Source organism: Ambystoma mexicanum, chromosome 9 (assembly GCF_040938575.1).
Source record: "Ambystoma mexicanum isolate Mex_15411 chromosome 9, UKY_AmexF1_1, whole genome shotgun sequence".
Lineage (NCBI taxonomy): Eukaryota > Metazoa > Chordata > Amphibia > Caudata > Ambystomatidae > Ambystoma > Ambystoma mexicanum.
The window spans coordinates 391,608,613-391,631,063 of NC_090931.1; the positions used below are offsets into that span (position 1 = coordinate 391,608,613).

At 48.4% G+C, this 22,451-nt stretch overlaps 1 protein-coding gene across 1 annotated transcript in view; it reads right to left on the reverse strand.

Moving 5' to 3' along the window:
* NIPSNAP2 (nipsnap homolog 2) overlaps positions 1-22,451 on the reverse strand; it is a 572,224-nt gene that overhangs the window by 382,054 nt on the left and 167,719 nt on the right. Inside the window, exon 5 of the mRNA XM_069614879.1 lies at positions 9,893-9,963. Coding sequence (XP_069470980.1) covers positions 9,893-9,963 — 71 coding nt within the window. The remainder of the gene's footprint in view (positions 1-9,892; positions 9,964-22,451) is intronic.

Genomic DNA, 22,451 nt, shown 5'->3' on the forward strand with positions numbered 1-22,451 from the left:
AGAATAAACGAGGATGTCGTCAATGTAAACAACAACACACACATCTATGAGCTCTCTGAGGACATCGTTCATAAAATATTGAAAGGCGGCCGGGGCATTGCAAAGTCCGAAGGGCATGACCTGATATTCAAATAGCCCATACTTGGTGCGGAAGGCCGTCTTCCATTCATCGCCCTCTTTTACTCGTACCAAGTGGTAAGCTCCTCTAAGATCCAGCTTTGTATATATGCATGCTTTTCTGACTTGGTCCAGGAGTTCAGGGATCAAAGGTAACGGATATCTATTCTTAACGGTGATCTGGTTCAGGGAGCGATAATCTATACAAGTTCTAAGGTCTCCTTCCTTTTTTGGAATGAAGAACAAAGCTGAAGAAGCAGGGGACTTGGAAGGACGAATAAACCCATTTGCCAGGTATTGATCCAGGTATTGTCGAAGGTGAAGGTTCTCAGGCTCGGTGAGGGCATAAATTCTACTACAAGGAGGAGTAGATCCAGGTATCAGGTCTATCTGGCAGTCATAAGACCTATGAGGAGGTAGAGAGTTAGCCTGATCCTTCCGGAAAACATCTTGGTATTCTAGGTATTCGGGAGGTAACTGGGGAGTCTCTGAAGAAATTGCTGCCAGTGCAACACCAGGTGGAGGGTGACAAGTAGAGACACATTCTGGAAACTGGACCGTTCTTGCTCGCCAATCGATCAGAGGATTGTGTTTCTCTAACCAAGGTATTCCTAGAATAATCTGAAACTGAGGGGCCTTGATCACATCGAACACGATCTTCTCATGGTGTCCATCTTGACTTATTAGCGTCACTTCTTGAGTGGTATGCGTTACTGGCCCGGAGGCTATCTCCGTACCATCCACCGTAGTAATGACGTCCTTTACAGCCTTGGGACAAAGAGTTAGATTCATCCTCAAAACCATTTCATGATCCACATAATTGCCGATGGCACCGCTGTCGACGTAAGCTTCAATTGCATGTAATCGATCCGGATTATCAGGGCTAATGAGGACCATAGGTATCACGAAATGCGAGGTCACGGAACTGGTTTTCACGCTCGGCAAGAGGACCTCTATTCTTGTCGGGCGAGGTCGTTTCCCTGCTCAGAGTTTGTAACTTTGGTAACTGCAGCTCCTACTGCCTTCTTGGCAGGTTTCACCGGACAGTCTCGAAGAAAGTACCCTGAGTTTCCGCAATAGAGGCATAATTGCAACTGTTTTCTCCTTTCCCGCTCCTTTTGTGTTAGAGGACCTTTCAGACCCCCTATTTGCATGGGTTCCCCGGAGTCTACTCCTTTGGAAGGAGTTGGCGGTTTGGAAAATACTCGAGCATCAAACTTGGAACGATCGGCCTTCCTGTTCTGCAGTCTGTGATCTATTTGAACGACTAAGTCTATATAGTCCGAACAATCTTGTGGGGGATTCACTACTTGGGCTAACACATCTTTGAGCTCTCCACGTAGACCTCTATAAAACAGCGTAATCCTTTTGTCCTCAGGCCATTGAGTTTCCACTATCAGTCTGTTGAAAGACGCAATATAAGCCAAAAGGTCTTGATTACCTTGTCGCAACGAAAGAAGCTCATTGTCCAAGGTCTGCCCCTGTGAATGTCTTGCGAACAGTTTTTCCATACTGAGCTGAAAAGCTTGAAAATCATGGAGGACCGGATCATCTTGATTTACTAGAGGGATCGACCAGTCTGCCGCATTGCCACTAAGGTACGAAAGCACGAAAGCTACTTTAGCTTGATCAGTTGGAAAGGCTGCTGGCCGGCATAAGAAATGCAACCGGCACCGATTGATAAATACTGCAAACCTCTTTGGGTCACCAGAAAATCGTTCGGGCGGAGCCAGAGGTACATTCCCAGGTAGGTTGATCTGCACTGGATTCATAGAGGATGTAGAAGGAAGATTTCCCCCAGATGCGGGTAACGGGGTCTGTCCGGCTTGTGACTGTAGCAATTGTCTAGCGAGATCATCTGTTCGCTCCTTGGAAATAATCAGTTCCCTTCTTAGAGCGTTCGTTTCCTGACGGGCTGCATGCACTTCTGCCCTTAGTTCCCCAAGTAACTGGGCTAGTTGGTCGGTATCCGAGGTTTCCATAGCGCCTGGACGGGAGTTTTGTGGTAGGCTTTGCATTCTGTAACGCTCACCTGATTCCCGTAGAGGCGCCGGTCTTGACTGGGCGTATACCGTATCTTCAAAGGTGATGTGTAACACACGGCTGGCTCTTTGGGCTGGACCTCTGTGCACTGCATGTTTGACTCGAAGGGTAAGATGTCTGCAGATAGAAAATATGGGATTAAGGAACTGGGTTATTGAATGTCTCTCTCTTCTTCCCTTTCTCTTCTCCTGTAGAACCCCGAAGGTTAACGCTCTCACCTTAGGTAAGTGAACGCCGTGCTCTCCATCTGCCTCGGGGCAGGGTGCTGTAACCAGTTTCTTCACTGGATAAGGGGATCAGGCCTCTTTACTTCAGAGGACTGCTGTCCGTCGTTTACTGCACGAACGGTAAGTTTCGAGTAATTCTAATGTCTTTAAAGTCTTTAGTAATGATGTCTCTTGTTTTGCAGGGTTCCGGCGATGGTGGATGACGGGCTGAAGTGAGTTGAAGATGGAGCCCGTGTGATGAATAGAAGCACCTGGAAGCACGTAAGTAAGCGCTTGTTGCCTGCTTCACGATGCGCTCTAACTGTCTTTTTATTTTGCAGGTACAAGTTCGGAGTGGCTGCAGGGTGCCGGAATACCCACTGGGTTAGATGTGGAAAGGAGTAATGGCACGTGAGTATTAAAGTTCCCCAATGTCTTTAAACGCACCTTGTTTTGTCTTTCAGATGCGGGATGCAGCGCCGAAGGCCTCCGGAGCGTGCGAAGAGTTGGTAAGCTTTTGTCTTTCAGATGCCGGAATGCAGTGTGAAGACCTCCGGAGCGCACGAAGAGTAGGTAAGCCTTTGTCTTTCAGAATGCAGCGCGAGGCGTTGGTGACAGCCGATGGCCCAGATAAGTGAAAAGCTGTCACTGAAGGCCGTAATGCTAACCTGTTCTTTCTTGTCTTTATAGGTGTTGCTGAAGACTGGATTCAGGATGGTAAGCCTTTTTCCTTAGGCCCAGGATCAGATGCAGAAGACACGATGAGCGTTCTGCTGCAGAGGATGCAGAATAATGCAAAGCAAGATTCATCCATCGGGTGTGGTTTAAATAGCCTCCTGTAGTGCTTAGGCGTCTCCTTCCACAGCCACGCCTAGGTAAGAAAAGAGTTCCTGCTTTCCAGAAGAGTTCCAGTGTTCTGAACCTAGGGAGTGGCTCATGCCCCACCCAACAGGAAAAGTAGTTCCAAACAGAAGAGGATCAGAGGCTCAACTGGCAGGCAAGTAAGCAGCATGGTCTGCTGCAGGTAAGTCCACCCAAGCATTATGAGCCCGGCGCTTCCAGCGCTGGGACTAGGCATATTTATGAGCCTGGTGCCACTGGCGCCAGGACTGGGTCCAAAAGGTCCCAATTGGGACTGGTTGGCACTCAGAACCTGGGTTATGGATCTGCTTCCAAGGGAGTTGGGAAAACCCTGACCTTTTGGAAGCAGAGATCATGACACGGGTCTGGCATGGATTCACATGCTCATGAATATTCCCCGTCAGGCTGGGAATCCTCAGTAAAGAAAAAAATCAGTTTCACTTCTGAACTGTTCTCCTAGCATCCAATCACTGGTCTCTGGGTCATACTGCCCCCAGCCAATGACTACCCCTCTACCTAAGCCCCTCCTCTGGCAGCCATCTTCAGATTTGGTAGCACGTAAAGTGGCAGTAGGACCAAGAGAAGAGCCGCAGAGGGGTAGGCGGGAGGGTTCGCATGTGTATCCATGCCAGACCCATGCTGGAGAACAGTTACAGGTAAGTAACTTGTTCTTTCTCCAACATGGGATCTGACATGGATTCACATGCTCATGAAAATAGAATACATAGCAGTCCACACGCGCACAATCACGGGAGGTGGCAAGGCTCAACATAAGCATCTCTTACCGCCTCACCAGGCTCACCTTCAAGCGAACATGTTGCGCAGCACTGCTTGTCCGACTCTAGACTCCTCACTGGAATCCCTGTCGACGCAGTAGAATCTCATGAAGGTGTGCGTCAAACCTCCCCCCCCACGTAGCAGCCCTGCAGATGTCCAGCAGAGGCACACCAGACAGGAACCGTTGACAATGAGTGATACAGCCGGAGAGCCACCTGGAAATGGAAGCCTTGGACAGGACCTTCCCATGGTTCAGAGGACCAAAGTTCACAGAGAGCCGAGAGGTTTTCCGGAAACTCTTTGTGCGGGCCACATAAAACTTCAGCGCTCTAGCCACTTCCAGCGAGTGCAAAGTCCTTTCAGCCGGCGACAAAGGTGTCGGAAAAAACACAGGTAACACCAAGGGCTCGTTTAGATGAAAGTCCAACGGCACCTTGGACACGAAGGAGGGGTGCGTCTGGGGGAACCACCCTCATCTCAAGGAAAGTCAAGTAAGGTGGTTTACAGGATAGGGCCTGGATCTCCCCCACTCGTCGTGCAGAGGTAATGGCCACCAGAAAAGCCGTTTTCCACGACAAGAAGTTGAGTGGTGCAGAATGCATAGGCTCGATCTGAGGTCCTGTGAGCCTAGTAAGCACCACATTTAGCTCCCACACCAGGGCCGGAGCCTTCACTGGCGGGAATGAGCAGAATAGTCCCTTGACGAATTCCTCGACAAATCAGTTCCACCACAAGGATGGTCGTCCTAGGGATCTGGTGTAGCGGGAGATAACTGCCAGATGAACCTTGATGGCGGCGTGGGCCAGCCCCTAATTGGCCAACGACAGCAAATATGGAAGTACCCGAGGAGCCTTGACCCTCAATGGGTCGATTATCTGGGAACGGCACCAAATAGCAAATCTCTTCCACTCTCGTCTGTAGCATTTCAAAGTAGACTATGCTCTAGACTTGCCGAGAACTTCCTTACAAACCGCCGGGAGATCGTAGCCATTGAATTCTAGCGCTGCAGGAGCCAGGCCTTCAGGTTCAGAGACCCCGGATCGTGGTGAAGAATGGCGCCTCCTTCCCTGGCGAGAAGATCCACGACCACTGGCAGCTTGACTGGTGGTGACGCAGACATGCTGAGAAGGTCTAGGAACCAGATCGGTCTTGGCCACGCCGGCGCGACTTGGATCATCTGGCACCCTCACTATGAGTTGACTGTTGACTCGAAGTAACAACAGCAAAGGGGGGGGGGGCGCATACAGAAAGAGGACTTCCAAAGGGAATGAGCATGCGTTCCCCCACGCTCCCCTGCTGGCAAACCTGCAGCACTTTGCGACGGCGACTAACACCAAGTCGATCTGCGGATTGCCCCATTTGAGGAACAGGTTCTCCACTAGGTCCTGCCGAAGTTCCCACTTGTGGCAAGAGGGAAGCTCCCTGCTCAGAGAGTCGGCGGCCGTGTTCTTTACTCCTGCCAGATGAAACTGGATGAGGAACATCCCCTGGGCAACGGCCCAATGCCATAAATCCTGCCCCTCTTTGGAGAGCGCTGGGGACCTGGTCCCCCCTGACCCCGTTTCCTGATGTTAAAAATTGTGGTGGTATTGTTTGTGAAGATCCGCACCACCTTGCCCTTGAGGGACGGAAGGAATGATTTGAGGGCCCAAAACACTGCCCTAAGCTCCAGAACGTTGATGTGCAACGACTTCTCATCCAGCAACCACAGGCCTCTGGCGTGAAGACGTCTGGTGTGGGCTCCCCATCCTTCCAGGGAAGATCCCTCATTATCATCCCCTGGTGTGGTGGGGCATGGAAATCTGCGCCTCCTGTCAGATGAGAACGCACGCCCCACCACCTTATCGCCTGCCGGACCCCTCGTTGAGAGCGATCTTGTCCTGGAAGCTTCCGGACACTTGAATCCAACGGGTGTCGAGGAACTCCTGCAGTGGGCGCATCCGTAATATGCAGAGTCGGATGAGATAAATCCATAACATCATGCCGAGCAGAGAATTGATGGCCCTCACCGTGGCGATCTTCAGAGCGAGTAGCCGTTGCACCTTGCCCAGGATGGCCACTACTCTCTCCTCAGACGGTGGCGCTAGGCATGACACCGTGTTGAGCCGGGATCCCAGGAACAGCGCCTCCTGCAATGGAGTCAAGTAGGACTTTGCATGAGAACCCCAGATCAGTCAGTAGACGGACGGTCCTCGCTGTGTGGTCGACAGTGATGCTCTGTGAGCTGGCCCGGATGAGCCAGTCGTCCAAGTAAGGGTAGACATGGATCCCTTGCAGTCGCGGATGGGATGCCACCGGTGGCAGGCACTTGGTGAAGACTCTTGGCACTGACTTCAGTCCGTAGGGAAGGGCCTTGAATTGGAAGTGCTTCCCTTGGACGGCTAAGCGCAGAAACTTGTGGTGTCCCTTGTGAATGGGGGATGTGGAAGTACACATCCTTCAGGTCCAACGACGACAGAAAGTCCCCCTCTTCTAGCTGTCCCAGCACGTGTTGAAGAGTGACCATGGAGAACTTTTGGGACTTGATGTATTTATTTAGTTGTCCTAGGTCGAGAATGGGCCTCCAGCCCCCGGTCTTCTTTCGCACTATGAAGTACAGTGAATAAACTCGAGACACGGAGTCGCTTTGGAACTAGCTCTATCGCTCCTTTCTTTAGCATGGCTCAAACAGCAGTTGAGGGACATGGTTTTCCTGCCGGGTCACAGGTGGGATTTGAGGACACTTTCGTTGAAACTCTAAAGTGTGTCCATGGGCGAGAGCCTCCAGCACCCAGCGGTCGGTGGAGATGGTCTTTCACACGCTGACTAAGTTCGCCAGCCAGCCTCCCACTGGGGTGCACGGGTGGGAGTCTGACGTCACGGGCAGTTAATTCTTGCTTGGAGGTCGACAGGCCGCCTGCAGGTCCTTGGCGACGACGGAATCCTCCACTGAAGGTCTTGGAGCGGCCATTGTTGGTCTCTTGGGCCAAGATTCGGGAGGGTTGGCGGTACGAAGAGCCACCGCTGCAACCCTTCAAAGAACGGGGCGACTTGCATCTTGACGACCGAAAGTACGACGTCGTAACATGCCCAAAGCATGTGTCGTATGTGTCCGCCTTGATGTCTTGTAAAGACTCCTCTTCGAGGATCCCGAATATAAAGAACCTGCCGACTTCATGGCTTCTGCAGAAACCAACGATTCAGGTGACGGTTGGGCCCACAAGCACTTGGGCGCAGAGTCCAGGACCCTACATTTCTTCTCAAAGCTGGGGCAGTGGAAGGATTCTTCATGAGCGCCAGTCCTTTGCCCCAAATATCATCCAAGAGTGGGACTGACAGGATGGTCGTCTTCGCCTCACGGCACTGGTATAAGAAGCCCTCCTTCTCCTCGGGAGCGAGCTGGAAGACCTCTAAAGTTCTGGAGATCATCGCATGGAACGAGACAATCTCGTCCAGCAGAGAGGATCTGGAAGGAGGTCCCCCATGCCACCGTCGTCATCCGTGCCCATCGTCATCGCTGTGTCCGACCCAGTCTCACTAGTGGGGGGCGTAGGAGAAGGTGGCGAAAGGTGGCAGGGAGGCATAGGGCGTCTCTTCCTCTTCATGGACAGCTGCTCTCCCATTAGCGGGATGGAGGGCACCGGAGCTGCTGGGAGATTTGGGGGGGGGGGGGGCGTCGCCGGCATCCTCTTCTGTATCTCAGGTACAAGAGTATGGAGGGTGTCCAAAATGTTCGACAAATCTCTGGAAGGCAGCTGCGGTGCAGGAGGCAGCTGCGGTGAAGAAGGCATCAGGGGCAAGGACGCAGGGTCCTGAGTCTCCCTGTCCAAAGGCCCTCCAGTCTTCGATGGTATACTAGTCATTGCCCTCATCTCCTTCGTCGGTGCCCTCGTCGTAGGGCATGACCCCAACATTTCCCTAGTCATCAACCTCCTGGATGGTCTGGAGGTACACTAGTTCCTCATCCTCCGCAGAGGAGATATCCGTGCCCTGGAGGACTCGACCGCCCTCCTCCCCCCCCTTTGTCCGCGTCCAGAGGGGACGGTCTCGGGGAGATGACCGGCATCTTCTTCTCCGGGGTCCTCTCGATGGGCTGGAATGCAGCTTCCCTCCTGGGCGGGAGGGAAACTCTTGCCTTCGGAGGGGCGTGCTGAGGGTCAGCCCCTGCAGCCTTTCGAGAGAGAAGCTACCACCACCTCGAAGGGAGCCAGCTTCGACTGGTGTACCTGGGCCTATACGGCCAGGCCAAGACCCTTGTCCTGCTTGGCCTTCACCTTCTGGGCCTTCTCTGTCGAGGGAAGGCCGCATGCCGTACCCTGTTTGGACTTCTCCTTGGTCTTTTCCGGGGCCACCTTCAGCTTGCCCAGGTAATCCGACTTCCGCTTGGATGAAGATCCGGAGTGTTGGCTGGAGATCGATGCAGCAGGAGATGTAGAACGCGCCCTGTCCACCGAGGAGCCCGCCGAAACGGTGCTCCCGGCAGTAGCGGACTCGCGGTGCTTAGGCTTCCGTTGGACCCCCACGGGAGGGGCGCCCTCAAAGGACTTAGAAGCCGCTCAGCTTTCCCAGCCTATTCCCGGGACCCACCAAACGTCGAGGCCTTGGTCTGCAGCCACTCATTCAGCCGCTTATGCCGATCTTTCAACATGTGTGGTGTGAACTCTTAGCAAAATGCACAACATTCTTCCTTGTGCATCAGGTAAAGGCAGTAAAGGCACTGATAAGGTTTGTCCTCCGTGAAAACATTCTGCAAGCCGCAGTCGGAGCAGAGCTTGAAAATGGGGGTGGAATCCTTATCGTCCGACATGGTCCACATGGTGTAGGCCTGAAGAATCTTCTGGAAGCCTCCACGAAGAAACTCGACCAAATCCGCCCTTGAGGGGCACTGAAGAATCCGAAAAACGGGTCCCCATTAATCGGAAGGATGATCGATGGAGCACAAGGCTCGATTGACCGAAAAATAGAGAAACTCTTCCAAAAAGCGAAAAACGCAGTAAAAGCTCGAGAGCCAAGCACGAAGAATCTCAACACTTGAACATGCTGTAAAAAACTGAAGATCGCTGCCAGCAGTGGGGCTAAGGTAGATGACGGTCATTGGCTGGGGGCAGTATGACCCAGAGCTCAGTGATTGGTTGCTAGGAGAAAGACATTTCAGAAAAGGAAACTGATTTCTTTTACCGAGGATTCCCAGCCGGACAGGGAATATTCATGAGCATGTGAATCCATGCCAGACCCCATGCTGGAGAAGGGGTGTATTCAAAGCATTGCTTTTTTGTGTGTTAATTATCAAGTATCAAGAATTAATTTAGGAAGATCTGTCTTCATTTGCATCTTCTATTGTCTTCAGGACTATTTACTTGGGAGTCCTGGCCTTTCTAGTCAGACTTAAAACCTTTTCATTTTTTCTCTGAGCTAGATAAAAATAAAGTAAAACCCCCAAAATGTTAATATATATCTTTTCCCAGGTCCCAGGTCAAAACATTTGAAACCATATTTTCTGAGAAAATGCCTTCAAAAGTGTTATCGAATTATATTTAAAAAGAAACAACTTTGAATAATTCTTTCAGGATTACTTTTTTTGTCAAAAATAAGAAAATTATTTTGACGCATTTTAATGTCTCACTGCAGCACTTATATGTGGTACACGCACGTTTTGGGAGTCTTTCAAATAAAGCAAACTGGAGTCAATGGCAGTACAATCATTCATTACTATAATCATTGATCGATGTGTGAATTTTGGTAAATATCTGCATCATTTCAGATACTAAGAAGCTTTACATAAAGTTAAGATCAGTGGTGATTCGACAACAGTGTAAACAGTCACTGTACTGGCATATGAATAGCAGTAGTAAAAGCAACATGCCTAGGAAACAAAATCCTCTAATGCACAGAAGACTATTTAATCTAACCTGGTTTTTCCGAAGTTTACTCATCACTTCAGTGAGAGCTGGATAGCCCCCCTCATACCGCCAGAGATGCACTAAAATAGTAAAAAGAAAAAGAAAAGAAGAAAAAAGTTTAAAAAAAAACTATTCTTATTGATACAGAACACTGGACAAATACAAATGTGTTACCATCACAAATACATGCACTTTTCTGCTGGAGGTCAAACAAGTTGCCACGCAGGACAAACTGAACATAATAAACATAATCTGAACAATTTAGATCCTTTGGTCTACTATACATTTAGGCCTGAAGTTGTGCTCATTCTAGACACCTGGGTAACCACAAATAAGGCATGCAAGATTGTTGACACAATCCATCCCCCAAAGCCAAGGGAAGCGAGCTGTAAGCAGCACAATTGCACTTCATTTCTAACAATAGCTCTTGCAAAGGCCTAGTTTACTTTCAAATTGAGAGGTAACTATTTACCTTCCATTAGCCTGTATTATTTAGACTAATACGAGTGAGGACTGTAGAGGTAAAAGTCGTGAGCAGGAGCGCTTGAAAAATACAAGCAGGATATTTATAATAAAATCTAAATAATACGGCCAATACATCATGACATTCACATACAAGCATAATGTGATTGCAACAGGACAATGAGGAGATCTACAGTATTTCAAGAGAATAGTATCAACCCATTCTTAAACATACAAGGAATATAATCTCCATCAAGATACAGACTAACCAAGAGCGCATTGGGAAGAGAGGCAGTTAGTACAAATAAGTGAGTAGGTCTTGATTGTGTGATGGAGATGTGACAATATCCCCTGGCTGACCCTTATGTTGTGTGGGGGAGGAGGGGGGTCATGGGAGCTGGGTACTGCATTCTGCCATCCGCTTCATTATGCAGGGCCTGGAGGAAGTTTGGGGAGAATCCCCAGGTCTCCAATGTCAATACCAGACTCAGGATCTCATTGCATGTACTGCACAATACCATCTATCCCTTTAAGAAATGCCCCAAATTTATTTAGGACCGATATTGGTGCCGCTGACCCTTTTGAGTTAGGGGCTACAGTGGGGCATTCCATTTTGTTCTACGCAGGCTAAGTGCAGCTCTCAGAGCAGGACAATACCTCTCACAGAAATTGAAATATCAATTCAGATCCCCAGAAAACAGAGTGTGCCAGCTTTGCCCGTCCACACACTAAGGAACTCTGGAGTCTGTGCGCATGAACAGCACTAAAGAAGGATTAAAAATGGCCGACTATGTAACTTTGGTCTCAGAGATCCAGGACACCCACATCTCAATGAAAATGACCTTAAGCAAAATGCATATTCAAAAAGGACCAATCCTGCACCAACAAAAGGAATCCCTCCCAGGTGCAAGCCCAGAACCACAACCAGACTGATTGGATGACTAAAGGCATATATTTAAGGCGATTTCAGAAATGCAGAGGGATTGGAGTTTGGAGAAGGAAAACAAGATGACAGAAGCTTTCCTAGGAGGTCCAAAGAAAGCCAGAATTACACCAGTGAAAGACACAAAATCTTTTCTGTGGGTTTTAGAAAGACTTGGTTTGTTGACAAAGTCGTTCGTTTTACCTTACCGTTACCAAGAGACGAGAACCCCAGCCGGAGAGAAGACGTGCAGAGGGCTGTGATCTTACCCCAAAAGCATGCTATTCTGACAACCCAAAGTTATTCTTTAAAGCTTCTAGATTTGCATACGATTGCACCAAAGCACAGTCTGCAGCAGTCCCCGATATTGCACGCAAACCTGGGCTTCCAAGCAGAGCAACACATTCAGGACTTCTAAGCCTCTGGGTGAGAAAGAATGACTAGAGAGAAAGTATGAGCTTATGAGCAAATCACCAAGCAGAACATCTAATGGAAGCGCACCAAAGTACAGCCAGCAGCAGTTCGCTGTCAGGCAAGGGCCATGGCTATAGATAAAATTGCAATTTCTGACTTCGAAATTGGCAGGAAGCTATTTTACCTCTACTTGTAACCTAGACGATTGTTACCAAACACTAATGGTTGCCAAAAGATACTTTAATTGTCGAAAACGCTATATAAATAAAATATTTGCCGGGCCAGCTGGTGCCAAAGAAAACATATCTATGTGACTTTAATTATGGGTGTCTGAAACAGGACTAGGACATGTTTAGAAGACATTTAAAACTTAACCGGTCATATATAATTGACAAAAGGTTATAGATTACTGCTCATTTGGAAGGTACATTAGTATCTTGCTATCCACTAGCTCCTTGTTACCCAAAAGTAGCCCCAGATTGCGGGCTGAGGCAGCAGCCTCTTGCTTTTAGTTCTGTTCAAGGAATCCTTATTTCGACCGTTGCAATTCATCTTCAAACTATCTATGAAAATGATCATGTTGTAAATGGGCAGCGGTACCTTATCCAATTTCAAAACAGATTATACATTCAACATTTCCCAACTTTACTTCCATTTGTTTACACCACCGCTAGTTGCTAGCTGTCGGGTCTATTGCTTGGAGACAGATCTTTTTCTGCTTCAAATTTACTAGAAGTAGGTACAACTGTGTTCGATTATATTTGGACTAGACTACACAAATCTAGCAAGGCACGTCCCTGAACATGTGTAAAATCTGTCTATTACATATTCTCACCCTCCAACTGTTTTTTTTCAGTTTACTCTGTGGCATTAATGCTGCCATCCATCCAGTGGCAACTCAAAAGTTGGTCAAAGCTAGAAGGAGAGTCACTAAGCCAGTCAGATAATTTTCCCCAATATCCTTTTTTGGAGCCTCCTTTGTTCATAAAACCGTCTTCTTAATTGCACTTCGTGCTTTACATTTTCTTGCACTCACAGACCTAGTCATACAATTGAACCGGGTTTAGATCTGGATTAGTTTTTTAAAAACGAATCAAAATAAAAAGTATAGGTTTTTACATGCCAACCAGAAGGTTGTGCAGCAATGTTAGCTGGTGCCAATGGTTCCAGAGAAGATTCTATTAAGCCTTATGTGTTTTAATTACTTTAGCCATCTATTATTTATGCAACTGTTCTTGTTTTGGATATCTTTGATTTTTGACATTTGAGCTATTTTTTGTGCGTGTTTAAGCGTGTTTGTGATGTCAAATCCGCTAAGCAGAGTGCTGGACCGAGATAGCGAGGCAAATCTGATCGGTGACTACCGTGCTTCATCTAGTACCTTGAAAAGGGCACCAACTCCACAGAACCGCGCGAAGCACTGAAGAATCCTTTGTTTGGGAGCCTTTTCTGTCAACTGCTGTAGTGATTTCCCATCCATGGTCTGTTCTTTCTTCACCACAACCAAGAATCCAGAGACCGGGGGGACTGTGTTGCTGCATCGTGAAGGCGTCCATCTGCAAGCTCTTCTTCACTGCTGAGGTACTTGTGTGGCTGAGGGTAGTACTTACCTAAAGTCTTGTGTCACTCCTGCATAGCTGAGTGGGTGATTGGCGTGTTTGCCCATATTGATCGCACAGGCCCAATGCTGGAATGCTACTAGGGAGCCTTCTACAAAGTCCCTGAACACTTTCTACTAATGCTAATGGCTGTGCTTGTTCAACGAGAAATCCTCTGGATCTCTGACTTTCCTGCATCTGAGCCATATCCTGACCTTCCTACTATTGGCCTCTGGATCACCAGTCTCTTCTGCTTTGGAGATCACTCATGCCTTGGAATAGGGAAGGACTTGAGTAGAAGGCCTCTGACTAGAAAATATAACACACTTGCTACGGTGTTCGTGCTGTAACTATCTCTGCAATAGAATAATTTACAAAGTGTTGGCGTTCTTGCTTACCTAAGAATTGCTTACTGCTATTCTGAAAAGTAAACAAAGTTATTTACTTACCTTTCAATTTTGTTCCACTATTCTAGAAAGTAACATTTGTATAACTACAAATTCCTATAAAAATAGTGTACGTGTGTATTAGCAATAAGGTTTTTGTTAAGACGGATTTCTGAACTCTGTCCTGGTGGCGCAGAAGTTCAGAAGGCCAACCTAATTACTTGGAACAGGGTAACCTCTGGACGAGCCAGACCAATCAAGGTAGCGATCGCGGCGGTCAAGACTAGGTCTCAAGAGGGGTGAGGGTGACTGAAAGCCCGCAATGAGCACACAAAGCAAGATCACTTACAAACTACTCCAAACAGGTGTTATATAAAAAATATATACACATTTATTTTAAGGCCTTTAAAAAAATGACCGTAGCGAGAAAATCACAATATAACGATAGTAAACCAACACATACCATATCAACACAATATATATACAAATACGACAGTCGCAAGCGTTATATGCACGAAATGTGTAGTCCACCTGCAAGGGAAGGAAAACAGGCAGTGCGATACAATGCTTTAGACTCAGTTCGTCTTCAGAGGCACCTAACTAGATGGAAGTCCGAGCCCTGCGAAGAGTGGAGCCTTGTGCTCAAAAGTACCTGCACACGCTGGTGCCAACGGGAAAAAGGAGATTCTCTTCTAAGGAAATCAGGCAGTTCAGTTCAGTGCACAAATGAAGGAGAACAAGTTCCGCGACTCAAGCGCAGCCTCCACAGTGGGCAGAAGCAGAGCGCGAGTACTGCAAAAGGGTGCTGTTTTACCGAGCGGGGAAAAGCAATGGGCTCCTGCAGGAGGGCGACCAGATCCTAGCTAAACTACTCACCGGTCCCCCTTGCAAGCAGACCCAGGCTTCTCCGCGTCAGTTTCAGCAGCTGGCAGGTTCAGAAGAGCAGGGAACGCCTCGTCGTGTTGAGTAAAAAGACGTCCCAATCGAAGAAACCCGCACAGTTTGTTACCACAGCAGGGAGAACGGAGCGGCCGTGTGTATCTGAGCCAAATGTACACTACTCACTTCAGACTTGGGAACGCCAAGTGTACGAAGCGTGTGAGAGTGACAAGGACTCGTAAATACTACACAACCTGGCGGCGGTTACAGAGCAAGACTCCCGTGTAAACTGGTCAGTCAACTGGATGGCCCAGAGACGCTTCCGAAGGCTTACTGGCAGGAGATGGTGAAGATGCCGAGAATAGCTGTTCCCGCTATTCCAAAGGGTCGAAGTACCAGTACAGGCCTTCTGGTTCGATCAAAGGTGAAAAGGGTTTCACAAGGCGACAGCAGTGCAGAGGAGGAGTCCTTCAGCGGGTCACCAGCGATTCCTCGGTCCAGCCTCTTGGTTGCAGGATACTTGGCTCCTGTATTCCTTCGTTCGTGAGAACTCAGGAGATCGACCTGGTAGTGGTGTTTCCAGCCCCCTCTTATCCATGGTTCCCTTCGCACCAAAACAGAGGGGACCCAATGGGAGATCCGCTCATCAACACTCACACCATTCGTGGACCACGGTGGTCCCAGGCATTCACACCACCCTAGACTCTCTGGCACCCAGGATGTGTATTGGGACCAGACATCCCAGCCCACATCCTGGAGGCACACACAAGACATGTAGAAGCCCACGAAAGCATCCGTGTTTCGCGGGAAAGTACATGCCCAAATAAGGAAGGCCCCGGGTCGGCTCGACCTGGGGAAGGTGAAGGGAGCAAGACGGTCAGCGGACAGGACAAAGGAGCCTCGTGGTCTGGCCATTTTCGGAGCCAGGCCACCATTTTGGGTTAAGCGCAGAAAACGCGCTTGGAACGCCAAAAGGAGCTCAAAATACAAAGAAACGATCGCTGCCACCATTCCCGTCCCTGAATCACTTGCACCGATCAAATACAATCCTAAACGAGTATCTAGGGCCTGTAGAAGGCTAGAGACCCAAGAGAGCTGTAACTTAGCTTACAGTGCCCTCTTGTGTCATGTTGCACTAAAGCCGCAACATGATAAAAGAAACTACGGGAAACAGCGTTCCCCGGTACTGACTGTCTTAAGGGCATGTCAGTTTCCCCGTAAGAAAGGAGCGAAAGCCCAGAGGAGTGCGGCAGAAGGCTGCACTTCTCTGGCAAAGTCAAGAACAAGGTGAAAACAACAGCAAAAAGTTTAGGGGTTGCCACATGGAAGGAAAATTACCTACAATTACGAAATCTTTCCTAACAGTTTTACTCATCTTGAATATCTTATTGCCATTCTAAATGTGTATCCTGAGTTCTTACTTCTCCAAGAAGTGCTTACTGGCCCTCTGAAACGTAATTCTTAAGTTATTGCTTACCTTAGGATTGTGTCCGCTATTCTGAAAAGTATTGTTGATTTAACTATCATTCCTGAGAAAAGAAAAAAATCACATATGTTGCAAAGTGCTTACCTGTTAAATTTGGTAGTGTAACTTTATTATTCCTAATACAGATTAATTTATACAAGTGGCCAGGTACTTGTAACAGTGTTGGTATTACTTTATTATTACGGAGACTGGATAAGTGTAAAGTTCACCAATAGGGTTTGCTTACCTTGAATTACATACTGTCATTCTAAAAGTCTACTAATGTGGTTTTACTCTCCATGAATAGCTTAGTGCCATTCTAAATGTGTATGACTAGGTTTTACTCACCTTGAACTGCATACTACTATTCTAAATAAGGTTAACACTTGGTTTGCATACCATAAGTATAGTGTTGGTTTTTATAATTGTGTTTCTGAAAGATCATAGTACTTACCTTTCTAAAACATGCTCTTTGCCTGTGTATATAAAATAAACCATTATCTTTACTATACATAAGAATCATGGTTCTTTGGATCACATGTCTGCTACAGGTTCTTTGTACACATCTACAGCCCTCTCTCCCGCCTAAGATAAGTCTGACTGATCTGTCCACGCTGTTTTATGCAGTACAAGCATAGACTTCTTTACAAAAAGGCTGACTAGGCCCAAGCCTAGGGCAGCAGATTGCCAGAGGCGCTGTACTTTATTGCAGTTAATTTTCAATTTACCGGTTATTTTTTTTTTTAACTATAAAGCCAGACAAGAGACTAGTGACAAGCTCATGTGTACAGCGTTCAGTGTCGGGAGCAAAGTCAGGGTGCCGTGGTGGGGGGAAGCAAGCTTGTCCGCCTCATCAGGCAGTTTTCAGGCTGCATTAAGGTGCGCCATTGAGCCGTCGTTTACCTAAGGTGACCCAAGGTAAGCTTCCCGACCGGGATCGCAATGTTGAGTGCAACCTGTCATGGGCGCCAGGTATAAGGGAGCCTTTCTGGGTCCTTGTTAAATTTGTAAGTCTGTATGGCACTTGGGGGCCCTTTGTAAACCCCCCCCCCCCTCCACAAACCTCATCTAGCAGAGCAGCAGTTGCCCGCAGGGGGCGGCTGCCTGCAGAGCTAAGGGATATACTGTAACTCTCAACTGCTGCCTGATTACGGTACCTATATTAAAGGATCCAAGGATTTTTGATCCGTGTATTAACACAAAGGAAATGCATTGCACTAGGAGTGTCGGAAGCGGCTGACAGTGCAGCTTGTTACCCCTGGTGCTCCGTTGGGAGTGTGGTGCTTTGTTTGGCGCCTCAGTCCATATTGTGCAGAGGACAGCGGCGGGTTAATCCACTTTTTGGCTGGAATAAATCACTGGCTGTAAAAGCCCCAATGGAGTAGGAGATTGCAGATTGAAAGAGCTCAGAGACATCTGCACTCGATTCTGGGCACTGTTCTACCTCAAAAACCTGCAGAAAGTGTGTGCGTTTCAGAAAGAGGCTGATCTAGTGGTAGTTGGGCAATCTGGCAGACAGTCTGGGGTATAAACTTGAAGTTGCCTTTGGGAAGTGGAGCAAAGTGGTAAGGAGAGACCTGTGCAAGAAAAGAATACAACAGGTTATCTGCGCTGCTGGACCGAGCAGAGGACCCCCGAATCCCTGTTCTCGTCCTCCTAGCATGCACGCGACTGATAAAAAGTACTCCCTGCGCAGTAACGTGTGTGTTCTAGGAAAAAGTCTTCGTCAGTCAGCAAGCAAATAAATAAATATAAACAAACAACGTTGAGAAAGAACATCACTGATGCGATTGTGGGATCACTTGACAAATGTGATGGGGTGAACTCTGCAACCAAGGGAAAAAGCACCTTTACTTAAATTGAGAAACCCTCACACATTGGAAAAGATCTCTGAAGCGCAAACAAGTAGTAAACATTTCATGGCGATGGTGTGGCCAGGCAGGCTCGGGTGCAGGTGGGCCTGCTGTAGGCTCCGTCTTTGAGCACAAGTTTTACCTCCTAATGTGGTCAAATTAAATGCTTTTGCCCCTCGGATTGTTGGGCACCTACTCCTGAATTAAATGCCTCCTTGAGGACTGACGTGGTGACCCCAGGAAGCGCTTCAGACACAAGGTGTTGGCCCGGGGTCCTTTTCCCCCATGGTCGCTGGCATTATGGCAGCATCCCGCACTCTGCAAGTGAACGGTGAGGGCATGGTCCGCTGTGGGAGGTGCTGATGCTGGGTCGGCTTTGGGGCAGTCTGAGGCCGAGATACCTCTAATGCAGGTGACGACGGGAAAAGGCAGTAATGGAGGAGGCACCCCGATAACCCGTGTGGCGTCTTCCTCCCCCTCCCCCCCTTGGGTAAGTTTTCGTTTCCTGGCTGATAAGGAGTTCGAGGGATTCAGAGAGCAAAGGTAATGACTGCACCGTTTTGGGATTATTGAAGGATAAATGTTCGTTCAGGGATGAAAGGTGCGGTCGTGCCATATTTGTTGGCTTGATAGTAATTTTTAGCAGCAATGTGTAATGGTACGGTGGGTCTCTTTCAAGCGGGGTACACGAGGCGGATGTGTTGGAAAGCAAAAGAGCAGTCGCTATGCAGTAAGCAAGGACGGTCGCTGTGCCGCTTTGTGGCCTGCTTGTGTTTAGGGACGTATTCTGCGTTTCCCTTCGGGGGATCTGCAAGGCTTGAGGCAATAAAAAGGGCCTTTTAACTCCCTCAAAATAAATACAGGGAAAAATATGTTTGACTGTTAAGGAATGTTGGTGGATCTTGTGGTCCCGGGCCGTTTTGATGTTTCTAGGCACTGGCGAGATTGCGCCAAGGACTGGTAATGCTTAGTAGATGACATACTTACATGCCTCGTGAAACATAGGAAGTCATTTAAATTGAAAGGCATTCTTCAGCCAGTACAGAGGTCGGAAAGTGTAACTTGGGGTGCAAAGGGGAATGGGTGTTTTAAATTAGGGCGGCAGATTGTAAAGAAAGCCCAGGGTTTATGGAAACAGCACACCATTTAACTATTAAACGGCCGCAGTATAGCGGCAGCCGGGACACCCGCATTGGCGTTTAACGGGTTTGAAAGGCATTTGCAAACATGGTAGGGTAGGCTGGTTACAGGCCGCCTTGTTGTATAACTTTACCTGATCGTTTGCCCAACTGCATTCTGGTATTCATAGTCTGTGTGGCAAACACTTTGTATTCATAGTGGAGGTAGGGGTGAGCGCCATGTGTTGAGAGGTGGCTAGCTTGCCCCAGATGTGTTGTAAGGAGCAATGTGGGGTGTTTTTGTTAGTGGGACGATGATTCAAAATAAAGGCCCAGTAGAACACGCTACGCATTGCTTAATATGCATAGCTTACTGAGCTGCATGCCCTGTGGCGTGCTGAGTATGACAATATAACGCCGGGGGGATAAAACAATATTACAGCATAGGACGTAATATGTAATTTATGGAATATGCAATTCATGGAAGTCAAATGTTTATGTAATTTATGGAAGATAAATGGTTCTGTTTAGCGGATGGGACAGTGAGGAATTGTGTTTGAGGCAAGACGGGCGGCTAACAACTGTAATAACTTTCTATTGAACATGTGCTGGTACTTTAGGGGCGAGGCACGGGTACGGCCGTGGATTTAAGTACATGCTTCAACTACCCGGCTACGTTAAAATACTTAGTGCAGATTTTGACGGTTGCCTTCGAGGCATGCTTACTGGTAAAGAGCGAGTGTTGTGCATGTTAGAGAAGTCACCAGGCAAGACGTTTCGTGTTCCATCATTCAGGCGGAATGGCCCCCAATATGCACGCGCATTTCTATCCCTTTACGGACAATTTCGGCATAGCCATAGTTTAACCTTAATTAAGTCGATAATCAGGCTTTGGTGAGGCGCATCGGTTGACAACCGGGGTATATATCTCGGTGGGTAAAGGGAGGATAACCAAAGGACAACAAGCTCAGCTGAGAAGCAAGGCTACGGTAACGACGCATGGGGATCTTCGGGTCCGGGATTAGAAAGTGCTGGGTGTGTAGTGCAGTGGGAGCTTCCAGGCGGAGGTATTTTTTGTTTAAGGTTGTCACTCGCAAAAGTACAAACCTACCAGCCGGGTTTCTGGGGTTTGAAAGGGCTTCTTGCACTACGGGGAGATGTAATACTGGCCTCGGAGTATGACTGGTGGATAGTATTCATAGGTAGGTTACACAGCCTCTGGGTTGATTATCACGCACCTTCCTGTGTGGCGGTGTGAGACCGACCCCGGTTTTCAACTGGGGACACTGAGGGGAAGCGAGCAGCGCGAGAACGAGGATATTAGGGGGGGATGGGGGGGGAGGGAGTAGCTTTACTATTATGGGATACAGCAAAGTTGGGCATGGTAGGTAATCTTATAATGGCAGTGGCATGGGGAACTCTGGGAAAGGTTGCCTCTCAAATACACCCCATTGGTGCCAGTGCAGGCACACCTGCCAGAATGCATTTTGATTGGTAAAGGTATTGCTAGTTACTCTGCAGAAGCGGTGCATAAAGTACTGATACAGATTACTGGATAGGCAGGATTTACTGACGTGCAGGTTCGGTGGCTGCCTAGGTGTAGAAATAACTGTGGGTGGTCCGAAGTGGTGAGCACGGGAATGAGGATGTTCGGTGTAGTGGCCCCACGGCTCAGGGTTTGTAGTTTTAGAGTAACAGTAAGGGTTCTGGAAGGGCGTGGGAAAGAGAACCTCCAAAGATACCCGGTGGCCTGGGGCAGGAGCACGGGGCAGGGGTCTCGACTAATGGCAAAAGGTAATTGGAGAGGGGAATAAGTTGTTAGACAACCCTGTAGCTGACAGAGTGCAACAAAATAACGCCAAGGGAATAAACCAAAAGGCGGGGTACGTGGAGCGCTCGAAGGCAGAGTCAAGTTTCGAGCAACATAACAGGAGTTGAAAGTATCAAGAGTTAAGAGGATTTAGAGGTTAGAGTGATTGCCTTCCCGAGGTAAGAGAAGGGCATGCAGGGTACAGGGTTCTCAAACTTTTATCCCACACGCTGTGGGAATAATGAGCAATGGTGAGAGGCCGGAGGGTTCGTTGCTAATACATAGAGGCTGAATTAGTACAGGTTTTAAGGTGTTTCCTTCAGGTAACTCACAGGGATGCGCCGGCTGTGGATCCCAGATTAGACATAGGAAGCTGTTAAGGGACGGCTGTGCAGCCTCGGACGCCGCTAGGGGCCAGCTGTTTGTTTCTTCCATGGCACAAGAGTACACAGCTCAACTTATTAGTGATGGTGCACTGTGGCAAATCGGTTACAATCCCCAGGGGCGCCAGGCGTAAAACATAGCGCATGGGTACAAATGAGAGGGAGGAGACGTTTAGAGCTTGATTGGGGCTTGGTCTGGAGCAGCTTAGCAGGAAAGACAGGAAAGACGGAGCTAGAAGGGCGCAGAAGCTCGCAATACGCTGGGAAAAGTGGTCTGCAAGGAGGTCATCTGGTGATGACACAGGGGTGAGCGACATTGTGAATATTATGACTGGGGGGCCAGGTGTCCAGCATTGCCAAAGCGTCTAGGTAAATTGTGGAAAGGCATTCTCTAAATATAAAGGGTCAGGCGATGCACGGGGGGACATCGGTAGCGTTGGATCTTGGGTTCTAAGGTTGGAACAGGTCGGCAAGGCCATCTCAGCATTTCAATCCCTCGGGGGGCGATATACAAGTAGCATGGGCTCAGGGACGTCTGGTAGATAGTAGTTTGGGTGGTGTTAAGACGCTACTATGGCTGGGAAGTTATGGCTTACATAATGTATAGAAGAGAGGAAAGGGGTCTCTGTTAAGGGTAAGAGGTTGGCACACTACCGTGACAGGGTGGGTAGACGAGAGATCTCCATTGCTGCTGCTGTTCTGTGGAATGGTCTTCCATCTGTTATCATCCCTTGCGCCATGATGCCCCTGGGCGACCGTGCGCTTTATAAGATTAAGTAACATAACATAACATAACAGCAGCTCTGGGTCAAGAATGGCACTCCCCCAGGCGGTTAATACTCCCGCAAGGGCAGGCAATCCACAGAGGATCAGGGTAGGGATGATTCGACCTACATGACAAGAAAAAAACGGAATTGGTGGGCACCCCTCCCCCCCTTTTTGTTGGAAAGTCAGGAAGCAGGGGGGGCTTTTGCTAAGGGGGTTAAAAGGTAAGCTTCTCCCGACGGAATCGGTACAAGGCCGTGGGTTCGTGTGTGGGCAGGTTTGAGCATGATAAAAAAGGGAGAGGACTGTGGCAAAGTGGAAGTAAAGCAAAGGTAGTGTCTGAAAGTCTAAGGACTAGAAACGCTACTTCACCCGCCAAGAACACGCCGTGATAACTTTTACAAGGGCAGGCGAGCAGGAATAGGTTGGTTGGGGAGTTTTCGCCTGCGGAAACATGGAGAGAACTTACTGCGGGCGAGGTATGAAGAATGGGTTGACCCGTCAGCCGGGTTA